The 22,016-nt window shown below is 43.0% G+C and overlaps 1 protein-coding gene and 1 non-coding gene across 5 annotated transcripts in view; both read right to left on the minus strand.

Moving 5' to 3' along the window:
- Nucleotides 1-449: 449 nt before the first annotated feature.
- UNC79 (unc-79 homolog, NALCN channel complex subunit) overlaps nucleotides 450-22,016 on the minus strand; it is a 246,226-nt gene continuing 224,659 nt past the window's right edge. For all 4 annotated transcript variants that reach the window (XM_066276137.1, XM_066276136.1, XM_066276135.1 and 1 more), the window contains 8 exons: nucleotides 21,429-21,506; nucleotides 16,434-16,523; nucleotides 14,255-14,430; nucleotides 13,102-13,288; nucleotides 11,418-11,615; nucleotides 9,511-9,588; nucleotides 2,857-2,898; nucleotides 450-1,085 (listed from right to left, as the gene is read on the minus strand). In XM_066276137.1, coding sequence (XP_066132234.1) covers nucleotides 885-1,085; nucleotides 2,857-2,898; nucleotides 9,511-9,588; nucleotides 11,418-11,615; nucleotides 13,102-13,288; nucleotides 14,255-14,430; nucleotides 16,434-16,523; nucleotides 21,429-21,506 — 1,050 coding nt within the window. In that variant the 3' untranslated portion in view covers nucleotides 450-884. The remainder of the gene's footprint in view (nucleotides 1,086-2,856; nucleotides 2,899-9,510; nucleotides 9,589-11,417; nucleotides 11,616-13,101; nucleotides 13,289-14,254; nucleotides 14,431-16,433; nucleotides 16,524-21,428; nucleotides 21,507-22,016) is intronic.
- LOC136336749 (U1 spliceosomal RNA) lies at nucleotides 19,635-19,798 on the minus strand. Its single transcript, XR_010731571.1, has one exon. It is a non-coding gene; the product is annotated as a U1 spliceosomal RNA (small nuclear RNA).

Genomic DNA, 22,016 nt, shown 5'->3' on the forward strand with positions numbered 1-22,016 from the left:
ACGCTAAGTCAGAGCTGATAGGTCGGGGTGCTCTCATACTATGAAAACTCTGTGTTTATGAAACGCAACTCCAGGTGCGGGGCTCTGCGACAGCGCGGGGGACGTCTGGTCCAGGGTGCTGTCTGCAGTTTTAAATCGAATTGTATCCAAGTCTTAACAAAAGAATAAAATTTATTATTCACAAAACTAAAGTGCTTATTATCATAAAGCTTACAAGAAGGTACAGCCTAGAACGAATGAGCTGAAAAAACTAGTTTTAAAAATAATCAAACTTACTGGACAGTTTTGGAAAATGATATTATAAAACAAAGAAAACAGTTGGCACAGTTTAACCACCTAATTTCTAAGTGCACTTTGTAATGATCCTTGCAAAGCTGCCAGTTCTCCCAGGATAATGACAAAAAAGCTTCAGTCAAGTGTCACTGGCTTATGGTGACGGGTTTTTTTTGTTTTTGTTTTTTTTTTTATTGCATTGCCAAGAGTGGAGTTTTAAGAAAAAACACTACAAAGGTTTCAAAAACCCTATTTATTCTCTATCATCAAAAATAGCAACAGGGGGACTTATACAACTTTTCTGTGAGTACCCACCAGTCTATTTTGTTTTTCTTAAAAAAAATAGAAGTTAGTTAAAGAAAAATGATTTGGTCTTTAAAAAATAATGTAAGGAAACACTTAATCAGATAGCCCAAGGAGTCGTCAGAAATATGTGTAGCAAGAAAGCTTCGTTGGCGGCCCTTCCGGCCTTCGCACGTCTTTTACTAAACTAGAAAGAGAATGTACAGTAACAATATGTTCCCCAACCTGCTTGGATCAAATTGTTTTGTTTTTGAAACCCATTATTGCTAAACCAGAGGTGTTGACGCCGAGAGCCGAGGAGTCCACCTTCATAGAGGATAGAACTGAGAGGCGGCTTCTGAGGACTGGATCTCCACCTGGGCCATTTTGAACTGGGTGCAGTGCAGCCACTTGCGGAGGGCTGCCAGGCCGGCCGTGCTCTGGCCCGAGCCGGGCAGCGTCCTTAGGCTGTGGTGGTTGACGTTGTTCTGAATGGCCTGGAGGCGAAGCTGGAGTCCCGCGGAGAGGTGCTGCGAAGAAAGGGCAAGACACTTAGTTCAGTTTCTTTCTTCCTGGGGGGTCACAGTCAAGCCACGGAGTGCCGCGGGCCTGGGCCTGGGCAGGCAGAACTCGCACGTGGCTCAGGGGCTGTCTGCACTGAGAGCTCAGGGCGGGGGACTCAGGCCAGCATCACGTTTCTAGGGTCCACCTGGCCCAACGCCATCCCTATCGTGCCATTCCTATGGCTCAGTCATTGCATCAGGAGTTCAACGCCAACATCACGGTACGGGCTGACAACGGCATGTGTCCCCCCAGAGCTGTTCACCGTATGAGCCTGGTGTGACAGTCAAGTGTCCAGGCTCAGCTACCAGACTCCCTGGGTTCAAATCCTGCCTTTGGGGACAACTCTGGAAACAAACTTTTTCAATCTGTGTTTGAATTTTCTCAGGGGCAAAGTTTGGAGAGTAACACTCACTTCACGGGGTTTTTATAAGGACCAACGGTTTATAGAGGGTTTAGAACAGAACTTGGCCCATAGTAAGTGCTCCAACATTTTAGCCATGATTGTACGCTCTCTGCTCTCATGTTAATTCACATGAAGAAGCTAGGTCGTAAGCTTTTCTTATTGACCCTAGCTTTTCAGCAAGTTCCGGTGGCCCCCTCTCAGCAGTCTATCCAATGTCAAATTGCCACAAATTATCATTGGCAGGGGGAGGGGCGGCCTGGAATGCCTCGAGGTGGACGTACAGCACCTTTCACAATAAAGGCAAGTGCTGCACAGAGGTTCCGGGTTCGGTCCCCAGTCAAGGCACATGCAGAAACAGGTCTGTTTCTTTCTGTCCCTCCCCCTCTCTCTCTCTCCCTTCTTCTCTTTCTAAAATCAATCAATAAATTAAAAATAAATAAACATAGAGGTACTGGGATGAGGTGTTCATGTGCCAATGGCCACAAACAGCACCAACACCACACGTCAGGCTCTGAGCCTGCAGTCACTGTCGTCAGCGCGTTTCTCCTCAGTGTCTGGGGACCTTCACACCCCGCCCACCTGGCCCTCCACCAGCACCTCTCCTCAGCTCTGAGAAGAGGCTCAGTAAAGAGGCCCCATCTTCCCCCTGCCCCTCCCCTGCTTCCAGGGCCGTAATGGGGTCCAGTTCCGGATGGAGTGGGCGGCTAGCTTTGCCGTCTTCGTGTCAAGCTCCAAAAACTATGTTCGCTAGTCATGGAGCATCTCCGGCCCTGTGACGATGATGCACTGCTCGTGGGGGGACTGGCAGTGGGAAACAGACCGTCAGGGTCTCCCCTCCTGGCTGTGGGGCCCGCCCAAGTTCCTCTTCCTTCCGGCCCCAGGTTTCCTCTCAGGTAAAGTGAAGGGTGGGGCAGGGTCCTTCCAGCCCCATCTGTACATCTGTCCTTCACTCAGTGCTGTCCTTTCTTAGTAGTAGTCTTCCCACCACGATTTTAGCAACCAGGAAATGGCGCCAGACCTGCGGGGACCAGAGCCCGCAGGCACCCTCTGAAGGTGGGGCAGCTTCTCGGCTGCAGCTAGTCAGTGACAGCGACGCCCAGACTCTGGGACCCCCCACCTCCGTCCTCACCAGTGGGCCGTGCTGTCTCCTCGGCCACAGGCCTCTCCTCCAGCCCGCAGGGTCTCCTGCACTATCAGCCCCCGGGGACCAGGAGCAGGTAGAGTTCATCTTTCTCCACGGGAAGTGGAGCATGAACGTGCCCTGTGAATGTCATGACATCCGTCCTCTGTCCTCAGGGGAGTGGGACAGAGCCTCCTCCTCCGGGAGCGCTTACCTTGATGTTCGACTGAATCATCGGCAGCCACATGGGTATCAGCTGTGTGGGCAAACACAGAAGCCTCATTAAGACCGTCTCCCTTCCCCCACACAAGCTTCCATGAGGCGGGCAGCAAGGCACACTGAATCCCCTTAAGGTCGCAAAGGGCTGAGGCCTTGCCGTGGAGTTACCCATTATCAGACAAGCGGACGTCTTCCTGTGGCCCAGCCCTGCTGAGCTGCTAGCACTTAGAGGTTAATAAGCGCCCCTGAGTGCCTGGAGCACACTCTTTAGCGTAAATGACAGTCTCTTGAAAGCTACCAAGCTCGGGAAAAGAACTGTATTTATCTAATGGAGTCCTCACTTTCTTGAAACAGAACTCCCTCCGGGTCTTCAGAACTGAGTCTCCGAGTAGCACGGTGACTCTACCTGTCCGTGTTATGAAAATGTCACTGGGAGCGGTTGAAATGTTCCGTCGACAGGAAACCAGAAGCCCTGAATGTGGAAGCTGAGACACAGCCGGAGTGAGCCGGGGGTCTGGGTGGCGGGGGCGTGCTGCGGGCAGGCTGGGAGGAAGGCTCTCCCGGTGAGGCTCAGGGCAGCCGCGCCCCTCTGCTGCCCCCCACCCCGCCCCGCCCCGCCTCTCTGCTGGGCCCCTCCAGGGAGGCCCCAGGGCGCCCTGTCTGAGTGACCTCAGCAGAGACTGTCCCCTGGGAGCACTGCCCTCTCAGCCGCGGTCCAGCCCTTTGGACCGTAAGCAAGTCAGCGACAAACCACAGTGTTTCCGCAAGCGTGTTCCCCAGAACTCAAGTTTGGTGGGATTTAAATGGGGTGGGGGCGGGAGGGGGGGGAGCTATGGGCCAATACGTCTGAGAATGCTGGTTTCTCAGTACCACTCAGATCTTTCATATGCTAATACACGTCTTATCACTTTCCCCAACCTTACTGCCAACAGATTGAATTGTGTCCCCTCAAATAGATGTCATCCTTACCCACACAGCCTCTGATGTGATCTTATTTGGAAATGGGGTCACTGCAGATGTAATTAGCTAAGATGTGGTCATTCTAGAGTAGGGTGGGCCCCTAATCCAATATGACTGGTGTCCTTATTAAAAGGGGTAAATCAACACAGACACATACTCAGGAGAACGTCACATGGTATGAAGGCAGAGAGTCACAGGCCGCAGGAGCCACAGATCCCAGCAAACCCCCGGAGGTGCGGGGAGAGGCCTGGGAGCAGGCTCATGCTCGGCCTCAGGGGCAACCCACCCTGCTGAGGCCTTGAACTCATACTACGGGCCTCCAGAACAGTGAGACAATTTATGTCATTTAAGCCAGCCAATTTGTTATACCCTGTTTCAGCAAAGTAATACAAGAGCAGCTCAGAATGCAAAGCCCAGAGGCGGGCGTGTGCAGAGAGTGTGGAGCCAGCAGGGGCTCACGTGATGCTGAACGTGAGGTCTTGAAGGGTCAGGGCCACGGGAGAGGAGTTTAGGAAAACAGAGGTGAGGCCTCTCGCCATCGTCTACCGATGACCTGGGACACCATGTGAGGAGCCTGGATTTTATTCTGAATTCAGTACAACTTCCGAAGAGAGGAGCCCCAGTCACCACGAGCAGACCATGCTCCGGAAAGCAGATGTGGGTGCAGAAGGACGTGGAGACAGGGTGCAGGAGCGCAGTGTGGGGGCTGCCTTCGGGGTCCCGGGAAGACCAGGGCTGGCTACTGGGAGGGAGAAGGACACTGCCTGCAGAGATCACCTGTGAGGGTCTGGCTCTTCAGAGTGAGGGGGAAATCAAAGAAAAGGCTGAGGTGCCCAACCTGGGCAAAGTGGAGGCCAGCAATGTGTTGAACAAAGTGAGGGGATCGGAGGAGGAACTTTGGGAGGGGGGCTAGTGTATAAATGCCCGTTCTCTTCGCTACTCACAGCCATACGCTGCCGGTCTCAATTTGTTCTCCGTAATAAGCCTGGTGAAGTGACAGATTACATCTCTCTCCAGGCTTCTGTTCCCAAGGCTAAATCTGGCTGTTGTGCCTGCAGCCTTGCACTGATGTATATAATCTGCTAATCTGACTTCCACTGATGTTTGCTCCTGAACACAGTGTTCATGTTGCAGCCAGTTAATATGTTAGAAGCTTCTAACATAAATATTATGTTTAGAAATAGGCTATGGTGTGTTCCGAAGGATGTAATTTTGGACTAAAATTCGGAATACCAGGAAGTGACACCCTCTCCCAACCTCCCGCTGCCACCAACACTCATGGCAAACTGTTAGATTACAAAAGCTGGTGCCAGAAAAGGCTGTGCTCTCCGGCTCTTCACAGAACTGGCTCAGCTAGACATTCTGAGCTGGAAAAAAGAAACTAGTCTAACCGCTTTCCACGCGACGTCTGTACATCAGGAACCAAACCCTGCAGGTCCTAACGTCTAAGACTTTTATAGACTCTTGACCTTTTTGATATGGAAGCAGGTCCATACGCCTCTTGAGATGTGGGAAATACCTGAACTGGCCTCTTATTCAGAATTCTGAGGGGCCAGGGAGGGTAGGGGCCAGGGAGCACCGGGTACTCTGAGCCTGCTGGGCACCCTTCCCAATGCTGTCCCTGTATGAGGCCATCAAGGGGAATAGCGAGGTTGGTTTTGGGAAAGTTTCCATTTCTTCCCCATTGATGCAACATGCAAACCATAAAATTCTAAAATATACCAACAAGGAACTCTCGGGTTTGTGATTTACAAATCACATGACGAAAGGCTTCAGGTTAAACCTCATTATTATTGACAGGATTATAGTACCCAGCAGTCATCCTATTTCAGGAATGCTAATTTGACTTATTCAATAACATTCATTCAGTTCCCTTTTGCTAGTGGTTCCTACAGAGCTGTCAGTAAAAATTAGATGTAATTTATTTTAGGCTCCGTAATGCTATAATGAAGTTGTTTGGTTTTTTTATTCCTCCATATCTGGAATATGTGGAAAACTAAAAGAAAACAATATTTGAAAAACTAAAGGAAAAAATAGATTGTTTTTTACCAAAATAAAAGTGATCCCTTTTCTCTTATCTTAGCTTACACTACAAGATCAACTGAAGATACTCTGCTTGGTTGGATGTATTCATTTCACTCCATGCTTCTTCCAGTCCTCAAATCTAAAATTAGGCCTGACCAGGTGATGGCGCAGTGGATAGAGCATCAGCCTGGGACTCTGAGGACCCACGTTCAAAACCCTGAGGCCACTGGCTTGAGTGCAGGCTTGCCAACTTGAGCACAGTGTGGCCAACTTGGGCATGGGATCATTGACATGACTGCAAGGTCACTTGAGCCTAAGGTCACTGGCTTGAAGCCCAAGGTTGCTGCCTTGGGTCCAAAAGTCACTGGCTTGGCTGGAGCATCTGGGTCAATGCACGTATGAGAAGCAATCCATAAACAACTAAAGTGCAGCAGCTACAAATTCATGCTTCTGATTTCTTCCCCTTCCTCTCTCCCTCTAAAAAAAAAAAAAAAATGCAACTATTGCTGCCTATAAGAAATACACTTTAAATAAAAAGACATGCCCTGGCCAGGTGCCTCAGTGAATGAAGCATCAACTCAGCATGCCAGAAATTGTGGGTTTAACCCTCAGTCAGGGCATATGCAAGAAGCAATCAATGAGTACACAACTAAATGGAACAACTAAGTAGAACAAGTTGATGCTTCTCTCTCTCTCCCTATCCCCCCTCTCTCAAATCAATGAAGAAAATATTTAAATAAATAAAGACACAAAGAGGTTAAAAGTAAAAGGATACAAAAAAACTATACCATCCTAACACTGGTCAAAAGAAAACTGGACTGTTTTTATTAATATCAAAATAGCTTTCAGATCAAGAATATTACTGAAGATGAAGAGAGCCATTTTATACTTTCAACTCATTAAGGCATAATAATCCTAAACAATTATATACCTAAAATAGAGCTTTATAATACATGAAGCAAAAATTGGTAGACCTGAAAAGTTAATGAATTTCATAATTATTGCAATATTTCAATATCTCTTTCTCAATAAATGGTAAAATAACTAAACAGAAGGAAGAAAATGAAAGGCTCGAACAACACTGTCGATAATCTTGAATCAGCTGACATAGAAAGTGACACCCAGTGACACATTCTTTTTTAGTGCACATGGAGCAATTTACCAAGAGACAATATTCTGGGTCATAAAACAAGTCTTAATAAATTTAAAATAATTTGAATTATATAAATTATGTTGTCTACACACAAAGAAATTAAATAAAAAATCCATAACAGAAACATCCCAGAAAATCCCCAAATATTTGGAAACTAAATAATATACTTCTAAATAACCAATGAGTCAAAAAAAAAAAAAAAAAGAAGAAGAAGAAGAACTAAAGGGAAAGTTAGAAAGTATTTAGAACTGAATGAAAAAGAGAAGACAACATACTAAATTGTTGGATGCAGCCAAACCAGTCCTTAGAGGAAAATTTATAGCACTAATCATTTTTACTTGAAAAAAGTCTCAAATCAATGAGTTCCACTTCCACCATAAGAAACTGGAAAAGAAAATTAAATCTAAGGTAATCAGAAGAAAAACATAATAAATCATTGTAACAAAAAAAGAGAAAACTAATTTAAAAATCAAACAAAATCTAGTTGTTATGATGGTTTTTTTTTTTAATGAAAAGCTCACTAAAATTGATAAACTTCTAGTCAAATTGAACAGAAAAAAAAAAATGGAGAAGTTACCAATCACCAAATCAGGAATTTTAAAAAGTGGCATAACTACTGATCCTACAGATCTTAAAAGTATAGGGGATATTATGAACATCTTAATGCCAATACAATCTGCTACTCTGAACAAATGGAAAAATTCTTTGAAAGACACATACTACTAAAGATCCACTCAAGAATAAACAGATAACTTACATAGCCTTACATCAATTAAAGAAATTGAATCTATAGTTGAAAACCTTCCTGCAAAGAAAATTTCAAGCCCAGAAAGTTACACTGGTGAATTTTATTTAAGAGGAAAACAAGACCAAATATACACAAATGTTTTTAGAAAACAGAAAAACAAAGAATATGTCCCAAAATGTGGAGGAACTGGAACACACACTGCCGATGTGAATGTAATGAACGGCACAAGCAATTTAGAAAACAGTCTATCAACTTCTTTAAGTTATTCACCTATCATATGGCCTAGATATCCCGCCTAGTTGTTTAGCTAACATAGATGAAAGCATGTATCTGTACAAAGACTTGTACCTGAATAGTCACAGCAGCTTTATTTATAACAGCTCAAAACTGGAAACAGCCCAGATATTCATTGACCAGTTAATGAAACAAAGCGTGGTATCCCATATGGTGTAATACTCAGAAATAAAAAGAAATGACCTAACAATACATGCAACAACATGGATTAATCTCAAGACAATGATTCTGAGTGAAAAAAAGGTGGAAAATGTACATAACAAATGAACCCATTTATATAAAATTCTACAAAATGCAAACTAACCTATACGGACAGAAAGCAGATCAGCAGTTGCCTGGGGAAGGGAAGGTGGGGTACAGGGAGGGGTGGAACAGTGGGTTATAAATGGGTATAAGAAAACTTTAGGGGGTGATGGATATGTTCATTATCTTGATTGTAGTCACGGTTTCACAGGTGTAATATACATTAGGACCTACCAAACTATACACTTTAAACATGTATAGTTTAGTGTATGAAAATTATACTTCAATAAAGCTGTGAAAAATAAATGCACGTTTGATCACCCAAGTGTCAGTCATATAGTTTCATAGTGTTGACTTTTGTTATCGACTATTATTCTAACCAACCACTTTGCAGTGTTCCGGTAACAGTCAAGTTTTCCCTGGAAATGGGCTGCTTTTCTTCAGCATTATGTGAGTTGACTTGACAAGGGTCCTTTACTAAAGAAGAGAGTCAACCAAGGAGCAGAACAGCAGGTTAGAAGGTTCCAAACTGATGCACTCTGGGAGGGGGTGGGGGAATGAAGGGAGGATGGTGGCTGAGACGATGGAGTATAGAAGTCAGAGGTAAAGAAGGAAGCCCTACAAAGAACGAGCGAGACAATGAGGCAGAATGATAGAAAGGAAAGGAAAAAGGAGAAATAAAAAAGCAAAGTAAGAAACCAAGTCTCCCTTTTCAGTTTTGCTTTCATTGTCCCACTAGGATGTCCCTAATGTCACTGGACAGATGACAAGTGCCTAGATTACTTTCATATACTGTCCACTGGTTTATAGTATTAGACACTAAATTAATTTATCTTAGGGAAAAGTACCAGCAAACAAGGCAAACAATCACAGACTCTTGTTCTTGGTTTCCTGGACATTCTGGTGGCAGGTAAGGTGAGGCACCTCCAACCAATCTATACTTCTACAGGGTCATTTTCAGACCAGCGCTCCCCAGTCAGGTGTGCTGCATGCGGTCATGGTCCGACATATTTAACCCAGTTAGAGTTGCGGTGGTGGAGCAAAAGAGAAAAATAATATAATACCCATTGAGCTAAGGTTTGTTATATGAGCCTAAATCCTCCAGCCCCAACTCTGAGTGTTAAAATTAAGTCCATTTTATTTCCCTCTTCAGAAGATATATTCAAATAAATCCACGTTTGTCTTTAGCAGCAAGAAACAGTCAATAAAAATCATAAGTTTCCTACCTTGACAAAAATTGTTGAATTGCACTCTTGCAATGCCTCCATTAAGCTGATCACATGGAGACACACCATTTCTACCATCTGAAACAAGAAACGTGCAATCAATGCTACTTCCAATAACAGAGAAACCCTGCAAACTGGCTGCAGCCACAGAGAACCCCAGACCCCGTGCCTGTGAGGTCTGTCTGCACAGTGAGCACTGGGGCCCACAAGGAGTGGTGATTTTTCACCTCTTAAACCTGAATCAGAAACTGAACTTCAAAAGCTCCAGAGGTTTGCCGATTGTCATGCCTTCCTCATCCATCTTGGGGCTGCCAGGGAAATTCGGGTATTGATTCCGCTAATCTGCCTGGCACCGTGATTCACACCAGAGGATCAATGGCTTCTGCTTCGTTCATTTCCAACTATAGAACTCGGGGCTTTGGGCCTTTCTTCCAGCTCTGTCATCTGGAGTGGCTGTTTAATTTATTGCATATCTGTCCTTGAGTCTTTGTTCTCTATGGAAAGGGTAGCCATGCTTATGACAGTTCAAAAGTACAGTAGTGACGATATCCCTTGTCAAAAATTCCTAAGGCGGGTCTTTGAGCACTCCAGGGAGATTTTACCAGACTGGCTTACTTGGTTGAAAGAAATTTTCAGAATAAAATTAATTCAAATTCATTTATAACATCATTTCTATAAAATCCGTTTGTAACATTTTAATATCAAAAGAGCTTTGAAGGAGAGATGTCCACAGCACCAAAGGCGAATGAAAATAGAAGGAAACTTTTGACTCTAGCTTAAGTTAGAAGTCTCCATTTCATCGTCTGTAAAATAACAGAATAGAGGATTTTTCAATCTCTTAAATTCTTCTTCAGTCTCAGACTCTAGGATCCAAAAAATCTAATTATCTCCACATCATTCAGAGCTGTTCGTGTACCTAAAATTTTCACATAAATGTCCACTAAATTGAACTAAAACATCTCTCCCCATGCAGAATTGCCTTATAATATTTGCTTCTCTAAAGAAACAAAAAGTGCTTCACTTAAGGAAATAGATAATCCCCTTCCCAATTGGAATGAAAAGAAAATATTTCTTAGACTAATTTCCCATCAAAAATCATTTCTGGAATGCATTTTGTTCATGGTGCAGTGTTGGGTGTCTGAGTATGTTGGGATCGTCGTTAGAATGTTCTTCCAAGTTCCTTGCGCCTGGCAGACATGAATTCGACCCACACCCAAGACACTGGCTCTGCCTTCCCAGCTCGGAATCCTGCTCCAAAGCAGTGAACTAAACTGAAGAACCCCCTTGTAAATTCCTTCCACACACCCTCCAATCTTGACTCCCAGAGGACAATCCAGGCATGTTCAATGAAGTGGGCTCAGGTTAACTGTATCCCAGATATTTATTTCCCAATAACGTTTGGAGCAGCCCCTCACTTGGGAGCCATCTACATTAAACTAGAACTGGGTTTGAAGATTGGGGAGCTCAGGTCCTCTTGGGTAACTCAAAAAGGCAAAGCTCTTTTCTGGTGCCTGGGTGGAATAAGCGTGTGTGGTCGATCTACTCTTAAAACACCACAAAACACCAAAAAACCTAACTAGGGTTTTTCCAAAAATAATGTGAATCTCCCTCCTACTTCGCTCAATTTACAGCACCAAAACAGCTCTCAAAGGTAGATGGTTCATATATATTCCCTTTGGCACTCGGTAGAGAAAACAGAAATTGTTTATACTCAATTGACTTGTTCGCTTTGTTTTTTCATCAAAATTCTTATGCGGGCAGAACATCCAGTTTAGAATGTAAACATTCAATCAATCCATTTCTATAACATTGCAGCCAAGATCTTTACGACAGGCAGTGCGAGGACTGGAGTGGTCTGCACATTTTGAGATTCTAACCGAGAGAAAAAAAATTATTTGTGAACTCACCACCTTGTTGTGAGCCATCAGCTGAAGGATGCTGGGTGTCACCCTACTCCAAAACTCTAGTGCCGTCAGGATCGCTGTGAAGCTGAACTCATTCTGACTTTGGAAATTTGTGGCCACGGCACTTTGTTCGCAATATACGGTCCAGAGCTGAGCAAAGATAAATGCATGGAAGAGGGAACACATGTGCAGCACGGAGGTCTGAGGAAGAACAGAAGGAGGAGCTGTTACCTTCTAGTGGGCCGGGCTCCTCCACGGAGCCCTCCCCGCGTGGCTTCGGCCTTCCAGGCACAGCCAAAGCGCGGCTAATTCAAGTGATCAGAGGCTGCGTGCGGGAGGTAGCTCCAGCTTACAGACTCATGATCCATCTCCTCAAAACCAGCTGCTCTTCACTCAACCTGTGGGGATGTGCTCAGAGAACAAAGCATCGTTTCAAAGAGAAGACACCTCGGTTTGCAGAACAAATCTACCCACTCCCTTGCCCTTTAATGAAACTGACATTCCCATCCCTGAATTAGATCAGGAAGGCTAGACCATTCTACGATTTGAGAGGGTGTTTCCTCGTCTACAACAGGGGGATAATAGTACCCTCCTCACAGAGTTGCAGTCAGGAGTAAATGAGGTGATGTATATGAACACACTGCCCAGCACTTGGTAACTGTTACTAGTCATAGCGGGAGTGACAGCGGCCGCGGCAGCAGAGGTAATACGCTCACTGGTGGTAAGCACCAATTGAGTGAACATCTGGGATGTCCCAGGCACTGTGCTGGATTGATATTTTCTCATAGATCATCTCCATAATTCTCAAAAACCATCCCCTATTTTAGGGAAAAAAGATCAGAGCTCAGCAAGGTTAAGTAACTGGCCAGGTCACAAAATTACAGAATACCATCCTTCAGAATCACACATGGATCGGAGTTGAAATAGTAGAAACTGACTGCCTAATTTCTCCTGCCAACATCATTCAGGTCATTCGGATGGGTGCTCTGTGTTATCACACAGTCAGCTTGCCCTGGCCCAAAGCCGCCAGGACCTCCCAAGATCTGCCTGAGGTCTGTGAAGGGGCCTTGGCCATTCAGAGCTAATTAGCCCCAATGGGTCCACTTTGCTTGTACTGGCTCATGACTGATGCCCGCCTTGGATTAACTTTAGTGCCTGAAGCACAGCACCTGTCTCTACCATTTACAAGTTCCTCTGCATACAGGTGATTCTAATGTGTACTTTAGTGAATTTCCAACTGGCCTTCTTATTTTCATTTTGTACCTTCATATATCCCTAGATGTTTGGGTTGAAAAGACAGTGCATGAAAAATTAGATAGAACATACATTTTTCTCCACTTAATATCTGGTTCTAAAAAAATGAGCCCAGAATTTTTATTATATTTCTAGCCTCAAATTCCTCTTCATTATTTTGAGACGGAAAATGCCTAGGAAGCTAACTCTTGCTTGCCTCCATAATTTATCTTTATACAAGTAAACTGAAAAACAATTTAGGGGAGAGAAAAGATAGTCTGGGAATTTAAACAACTTTAAATAAGGCATTAGCACTAAGCTGCTTTCCTAATGTCCACAGGAGGGCCGGTGATAAGATGCATTTTCTTCTCAAAAGAAACATAATTGGCTGATAAGGGTTTGGCTAATGAGCAATTTTGATGCAGATGGTCTTAATCTGGCAGAAATCACTTACCTTTGACTGCTCTGGGAACCCAATCAGGATAACAATTAGATGGTCTGCAATCTGGGAGCCCGCATCCAGAGGTATAGGCAGGCAGGGAGAGGAGGCGTTTGGACACACTGCATTATGGGTAAGGGACCCCAGAAGCAGCCAGGACAACAGACGGATGTGGGAGACACACTCGATGAATTCTTTAGGTCTAGCAGAGAAGAAGGAACTGTTAAAGGTGGTTTTATGTCCTCTGTTTCGTCGGGTGCTCAACAGATGCTCATTGATGGGGGGGGGGGGATGAAAGGTGTGTGTGGCCTTGCAGGCAGTTACATAAAATAAAACACCAAGGTGGCAGAGTGCCAACAAGACAATGTGGTTTTTGTTTGTTTCTCACTCTAATCCTGGATCAAAGCTTCTTGAGCAAAGAGTAGCCTTTGGTGACACGGGATTCAGTACCGTCCTCCGTAAACTCGGCTGCCTTTCTGACTAGTTTCTCTTCCTACACTCTTTCCTTTCCTCTCATCAGAAAGTCTGATGTCCCCTCTAGAGGGGCGGGGCAGGGGAATAGAGGACATATAACACATGGCCACCGTTTTCCTGCTCTCCATTCTCTCCCCTTGGCCTCCTCACCCCCACCCCCAACCTCTCCTCTAGCCAGCAGCTAACCACGCAAAGCGGCCGCCTCGAGCCTGCTCCGAGTGCCACCACCAACCACCCCCGGGCAGCTCTCTTCTGAGTGTCCCTCAGAGGCGGGATCAGGGCTCACACTTCCTCGCACTTGACTTCACTGCCGCTCTAGATCTTGTTCCCGCTACACTCCAAGTCTGTGGAAGCTAGGTAAGTTCTCAATAATCGCCTGTGGGTTTACTGAACGAGTTGTGAAACTAAGAGTTAAAGTGGTAAAGCTCCAAGTTTTCATCATCCCTCAGGATGACTGAGGCTTTCTGTGAGGGCAAGTTTCTTTTACGGGCAGCATACCACGAGATGTTCAAGCTCAAAATCGCTGCCAGGTCAGCAGGTAAGTACAAAGATGGGTCTCGAGTCCCATCTTCCCGACCAATCACGGTCCACTCCCGTGAATCCTCAGTGCATTCATCTGCCCTCGCTGAGTCCCGGGAAGCTCAGGGTGCTCCCTGCCTTATTTACCCTCGTTGCCGGACGATAAGGGTCTTACCCTTGCTGCATTGCAGAAGGGGGATGATAGAGCCAAGGCAGATAGCGAATCACAGCTTTGTTATCTCTGTGGTTGCCCCGGGAGATTTCCATGGCTGCTATCTGAGCCAGCCCGACTTTGAGATGTCCACCGAAGGTGTCTTCATGCAGAGGCTGCGAACACGTCTTCATGTGGTTCTACAAAACCAAACGATCTGGTTGTCATTTCCACCCTCTACCACTACTCCCAAGCGTACAATCCATAGAAACTTCAATGGCTTTCCACTGTTCTTTAGGTGAAAAAAAAACAAACAAAACCAGTCCTCTGCATACTGTAAAAAGCCTGAACTGATCTAGTTCCTGCAGAGTTCTGGATCTTCCCCCTATCCTTGCAGTCTTGCTATCGGGGTTCCCCCTCATGACTGGTCTGCACTCCTGCTGTTCTTCTGCCTATAATACTGTTCCTGTCTCTCTCTATCTAATTAACTGTTATTCATTGTTTGGATTTTAGCTTAAGTGTCACTTCCTCCAGGAAGCCTTTCTTGACCTCCCTGCTGGCTAGGTCAGATCATCCTATTAGGAGATCTCATGCTGCTGTCTAGCTCTTCTTCATAGCAATTGTGAGTGTCACAATTTTACTTTAGTTTATATAAAACTTTCATTAAAGCTGGCCTCTGTTACCAGACTATAAATTAAATGAGGGCATCTACTGTATTCGTTTTTGTTCATCATTGCTTCCTAAATGCTTCAAACAGTGTGAGGTACATTATAGGTGCTCGATACATACTTGTTAAATTAATTTAGAAAAATTTCTTTGCTCAGTGTGGCTTAGTGAATGGAAAGAGGACTGTACTGGGAGTTGAAACCTAGTTTCTAGACCCACGCTGCTTTAATTAGTCACACGGCCTTAGGTAAGCCACCAGCCACTTGACCTTTCTCATCCGTGTGCTAAGACCACGGACAATCAGAGAGGTGGGTTATGTCTACCGCCCCCAACCTTCTGAGCACCATGGATTCTTCCTTTATTTTTCTCTGTATTTTGAAAGTGGCTCTCTAATATAAGCTAAAACTGTTTAGGTAACAATTGTTCCCTCTTCTTTGTACGTTGACGTCCTTTAAGTGTAGACAACCAGATCAGCCATCAGTAACCAGTGTACGATCCAACGCTTGGAAATTACTCAGTCTGGATAGCATGAGAAATCATCGCTTTAATTTTGATTCTACTTTCCAGTAGGATGTGCAAATCTATCGCTGTCTCAAAAAACACTTAGATCATCTGAGCAGAGGCTGGTACTGAGTTGGGTGATAAAGGGGCCATATTTTTAGCTGATGACCTTCTGGCATGACTAGATCCTGTTTATCATAAAGGAATCATTTAGTGCCAGACGGCAATCTGGCTGCTCATTGGGCCAAGTTCAGGTCCTCTCCTGCCCTCTGTCTAGGGCCTTCCTCCAACTTCTCAGGCCATCAATCTTTTAGTCAACTCGTGACAGGGAGGCTGACTCGCATCGGCAATTCATCCCACCCTGCAAAGCTACGAATAAGCTCCACAAATCCACTGGGACTTCGCCCATTTGCAAATTAAAGTTTGTTCTACTCCTTGTCTTGAATTATTTTCTTGAAGAAGATAGATTCAATGCAGATTTTAAAAAAACCATAAACGGCTTACATTCGCAAAATGTGTTACAATTCACAAGTCTCTTCACAAGCATAATTTCACATCTAACCTTGTAACCGTCAGCAGAGGAAGGTATTATTAGACTTACTTTGCAAATGAGGAAACTGAGGCTCTGGGTATTAAAGGAGCTCTGTGGCACAGTGAGACACTAATGATATGGGAGTCAAAGCAGTCTTAGGTCAGCCCTAAGTCCACCACTTACCAGCAGTGTGAACTTGAGCAAAGTACTGCACCACCTCAGGCCTCAGTTTCTTCATTTGGAGAACGGGAATAACACTTCAATAGGGGCCTGGCGAGCGCTGAAGAAATGGCAGGAGGAAAGCCATGTGCAGAGCGGATGACGTGTGAAATGTCCCTTCCTTTCCCCTTTCCCTCTGGGCAGAGGCGGAACTCCGGTCTCCGCCCTCCCCAGACACAGACTCACCCGGGTGGGTAACTGTCAATTCCCATCTGGCCTGCTTAGCTCTCTAGAAACGTCTCTGTCTAGCTATTCTGAGAGACGGGCAGATGTAAGTGTCCTCACCTTCAGCTTGGTCAGCGTGTGCATGTCTGCCATGAAGTCCAGCACCTCGCCGATGGACTGCCGCACGCACTCCATGGCCGCCGTCCCGCACTGAAACACAAGGACACCGCTGGGGGCGCGCTCCGGGTCACCACCTTCACTGTTAGCCCTGACTGCTGGGACCCTCTCGCTCTGACTGCACGTGGTTTGTTAATGAGTTGTTTCATTTTCTGGATTTCTGACTCAGTCCACTACTCTCAGTATAGTCTGTGACTGAGTGTCTGCCCAGGGTTGGGACGAACATTGATAAAAGGTTTGTGGTGGAGAGCAAAGAAATAGCCTATGGGAGGCAGGGCTGACATGCTTTTTTCTCCGGGGCAGCTGAACTGGGTTTTGTTTGATTGTTTTTCGACCAGTGGTACACAAAGATTCAGCCTATGTAAAGTCATTAATATCAGTCTTTGTGACAGGAGTCACCCTACAATTACAGTAACACATTATCACTATAGGGAGTCTTAGAAACATATAAAATAGGTGACAGCAAATTCCACCATCCAAATCTTCACTTTCTCCATTTAAAGAAACAAAACAAAAGGTATATAAATGAATACTGTCTTTGCGAGAAGAGTTGAAGATCTTAATATCCAAGTCAAGTCACTTACTCATACACAGTAGGCACACCATGAAGTAGATAAAATATACGACAGCTGTGTTTTTGCTCAGGTTATATAAACAAACAAACAAAACGGTCATTTCCCCCAGACACCAGCAGCATGTTTGGGAAGTTTTAAAGGGAAAGAAGGCATACTTGCGGCTCGGGTTATTAAATAGCATAAGCCTGTTCTCTCGGGGCTATGCAGTGAATTTTAGGATTACGAGCCAAGAAAAGGAAAATGAACAGACACAGGCTGCGACATCAAAGCTGCATGAGTGGACCCACACATCAGGCCGGGTTTCATGTGGATCAAAAGCAGGCCGTCTTTGAAGCCATCTGAATACGATGCTGAGGCCTTTCTTGGCTTTCTTTAGGGAAATCTGGAACATTATACACTTAACTAGCTCACCCAGTCAGAAATCATTTTCCCATATTCATGTAAATCTGCAGAGCCCTGAACTATATCGCCTCTATCCCTCCTGGACGGCTACGCCTGTCAGTGCCTCTGACAGGATAACAAACAGGAAAGGAAGGTCGCTGGCAGCTCTGTCAGAGTGCTTTCCAAGCATGTCATACGTGCTAAGGTTTTCTTCTTTCAGTTTAAATCAAGTGAAGGAATTATAAAAGGTTATTGTGTTCCCGCTTTGGGAATATTAATCCTTTAACGCCCGAAAGGATTTCCCCCATGTGTTCCATTTTCTCCGACCTTTCACACGTCGTGCAGAGGGGAGAGTATCCTCCTTCCCTGCATTTCTTGGGAGGGGGCGGCTTCTTCCGCAGGCAATATTTTGTGTCATTTCAAGTGGGCAAATGTCATAGAAAATAATCACTAAGAGCATTACTTAATATTTGTGGTTTAAGTTGCAAAAGAAAAAAAGAACAAGAGGAAAGAATTTAATATTACCCGGTTACACTTGCTCTAAAGACCAGTAACAACATCTAAATGAAAGCCTTAAAATACACTTTATAGTCAGAATAATCTTAGTGAGCCCTACACACCTACAAAACAAAGCATATAATTCCCAAATCCCCCTCCTTTTTTTTTTCTTTTTACTCTGCAAATCATAAGTATAACCTTGGGTGTGTTATTTTAAAAAAAACAACAACATAAAGAGTCACACTCCACTTGTTTCAGAGGCTTATATTTATTTCAATAGGCAAACCAATGATATAGGGGTTGAAAACATGTTCTAACCCAAAAACATGAATTGAAGCGAATCATATCCAATTCTTCCTCAAAACTTACGTCTGATTTTAAAGTTACATTGCTTCAATTATAAAAGGAACACGTACAATGTGGAAAACATGGAAAATGCACAATAAGAGAAAGAAAAAGAAAACCCATCATTACTCTAATTCCTGCCCTTCGCCTATGAGACCGCCACTGCTAATATGCCCTTCCAAGTCCTTTGCACGTAACATAAACACATACATACAATTTTTACAAGGCTGGGTTTTTTTTTCTAACTTGCTTTTATATTAAATCCATCATTAGCATTTTCCAATTAATTAAAAGGTCTTTGAAAACTTGACTTGGTAGCCCCACAATAGTTTATCTTATAGATATACTTTGTTTTATGTAAACAAAACCCTAACATTTGATATTAATTTTATTCCCATATTTCTGCTATTTTAAATGCTGCTTTACTGAACATACTGATACTTGTACAGATTCCTATGTGCACACATAATGATTTTCTTGCGCATGTTCATAGCAGTGAACTGCCAAACTGCTGTCCGGCAAGGTTGTCCCATTTTTCAACACTGCCAGTAACTGATAAGAATACTTGCTTCAATTCATTATCAGTAAGTTTGTTCATTAAGAAAAACCTGCTGATTTGCTGGCTGACTTTAATTTTTATACTTTTTAATGTTCTAATGTTTAATATTAATTTACAGTTCACTAATGGCTTGTGAGGGTAAAAAATTATATTTTGAATGGCATTTGGGTCATTGGAAAGGGTTCTATACGTAGCTCCTACAACTGTTTTTGCTTTTTTTATTGTTATTGAGAAGTTTGTCTTCGACTTGTTGATTTCAATAAACCTTTTATATATTAAGGTTTATATATTCTTTTAAAGCTGTCACAGAGGTGGCAAATACTGAATTTTAAAGAATTACACAATAAGGAAACCAGTGAGTGTGTAGCAGAGACTGGCTACCTATTCACAGAACCATTTCTGTTCTTCCTTAGCATGAAACTAGACCCATTTCCCATCCTCCCTCGCAGTTAGGTGTGGCCATGTGACTGAGTTCTAGCCAGTAGATCTGAGTAGGAGAAATACACATCACATTTAGACCTGGCCCATGAAAACCTTCCATGTATCATATTCCCTTCTCTCTCCCCACCCATCCGCTGAATATAGAGGACTGCACCCAATGGAAAGAACCTGATCTCTAAATGTTCACATGGCAATCTTCCTCCTCCTTCTAATAATCAAGATACCCACTTTAAGTTCACACCAGCAATAACTTCACATAAACTTTCTCTGTGTTTGGTCACCAAGAATTGGCATTTTATCTTATAGCATTACCCTAATTACTATTAAGAACTCTTTTTTTTTTTTCAGGGGAGAACGCGAACGCAGTCCCCCACTACCACAAATTATGCAGTCGAGTTTCCCACATTTGGGGAAATCGCAGGGGTCAGCACATCCCGAGTGCAATGGAAAAGCCTCGCCCTGGGAAAACCACCTTCGTGATCATGGTATCTCCCCTGCTAAGTAAGTATGTTATTAAAAACTCTTTTAAGGAATCATAGTCTAATAATTCTACTCCCAGAAATCTGTTATAAAAATATAGTCTAAAATATGAACAAAGATTTAAGCACAAAAATGCTTATCACATATTAGTTACAACTGTAGAATACTGAAAATATCCAAAAATAATTAATGTGTATTAATATTATTTTTAATAGTTATTGCTTATTCAGTACTTACTATATGTCCAGCACCATGCTAATATGTTTTACATGCATTTTTCATTCCATCTTCAACCTAGACACTGGGACCTGTTATATCCCATTCTATAGATCATACAAATTAAAGACTTGTAGGTTAACTGACTTTCCTGATCACACAGCTAGCAAATCAGACCTCATTCTCTGGTGTGAATCTAGCCCCTATGCTCTTAACCATTATCCTATAGTATATCCACATGAGATAATACTCTAGCCATCAAACTTTAGGGAAAATACTTATGATATATTAACCAAAGTGGCACTTATATTATGGTTTCAACTGTGTTTAAACAAATAGAGAAATAAAAAGAAAATACAGTAATATGTTAGTAAAATTATCTCTGTGTGGAATGATTACTCTCCCTCTCATAAAAATTCTACACATCAAAAAAGTAAATAAACAGTAGTTTTAAAAAAATGTTTAGTGTTGTGGGTAAAACCGGTATACCTATAAATGTAAAGTAATAAAACCTATTTGGGAAACAATATGAGAATATGTGTCATTAAGATATTACTAATCTTTAACTAAGGAGTTAATCTCAGGGATATAATTCAAAATAAAGATGAATATAATTTTTAAAGTAAATATATTTTATATATACTTATAATACATTATGAATATATATTATAAATATAACACACACACACACATATATATTAGCAAAGAAACTGGAAAGTATATAAATTTCCAACAATATGGGAGGAAGCTAATTAGGGAAGTAAATAGATCAAAACATGGAAAAAATATAAAACAATAGAGTTTTCATTTTGAGGAAAAGGAATTATAGGCAAACTTTTTTTCTCTATTAACTTTTTTCTACTTTTTTCTAAATCTATTAAATTTTTTTCAATTAATAATATTTCTATAGTTGTTGAGTTTGTTGCAGTAAACTTGCCATCAATAAGTAATTGTGGTTTTACATCTTCAATCCTGTCAATAATAATCTTAACATATTTTACCAAATAGTTCACTAGTTGATAATAATGAAAATTTTTTAATTTTCAGAGGAAATAGTATAAAGGAAAACAAGGTATTACAAGGCTTACTTGTTTCTGAAAGTAGTTAAATCAAATTGGTTCGTGGAGGCCAGTATAAGAAAACTGATGATGGAAAAACGAAACTTGAATCAAACCTGTTCTTTATGTCTGATCATTTCTTCCTTCTGCTTAACTTGCTCCTTCCATTTTACTCAGCTTTTTGGAATTAATAGTTTACAAGGGCTGGGATTGATTCAAGTTTTCATTAGCGTTCATTTTTCAAAAGAGGCTAATATAGCTTCAATTTTACAGTGCTTGTTTTATCAAAGTGAACTGGGACAAAGGAAAAAAAAAACACCTCTTTGCTGAATGAGGAGATGAGAAAACACATCAATCGTAGACAAGTCATTCGGTCAGGACTTACCCCAGGTACAGAGGCGATCATCTGCTTGTTCAGGATGGTTGACTCAGCTAGTTTGGTTCCGGCATCTGCACAAATAAACTATTAAGAAATTGAAAGGATAATTATTTTTAAGAGCATTTGGACAGTAATAAGTAGTTGATCATTTTATTAACTTGGCTTAAATTTATTAGTGTCTATTTTTATGACAATCTACCCTGGATTGATGGTACTTGCTAATTGTGACCATTGACTCCTATCAGAAATTCAAAATCGTACTGAAATAAACGCGCTGATTCTGCCTTCACCCAGACAGCTAAATGGCACCGGCAATGTGCATTCAAACAAGGGGGAAAGAAAAGATGTCAGCATTGCCAGGTTCATTCTGAAGTTATTCTATCTATTCTTCAGCACTTCTTGACAGTTACTGAATTTTCATAGATTGTTCCAGACTTCTATCATTCACTTAGAATGCAAACAGAAAACCAGTAGCTGTTTCCGCCCCTCCCAGGCCCCTCTGTCTCTAGTTTTCTTTCTCCCACTTCACGCCTATCCTCCGTGCTGATAATGAGCCCCACTCCTGCTCTGTGTCCCCACAGGACTTGCACATAC

Source organism: Saccopteryx bilineata, chromosome 4 (genome assembly GCF_036850765.1).
Source record: "Saccopteryx bilineata isolate mSacBil1 chromosome 4, mSacBil1_pri_phased_curated, whole genome shotgun sequence".
Taxonomy (NCBI): Eukaryota; Metazoa; Chordata; class Mammalia; order Chiroptera; family Emballonuridae; genus Saccopteryx; species Saccopteryx bilineata.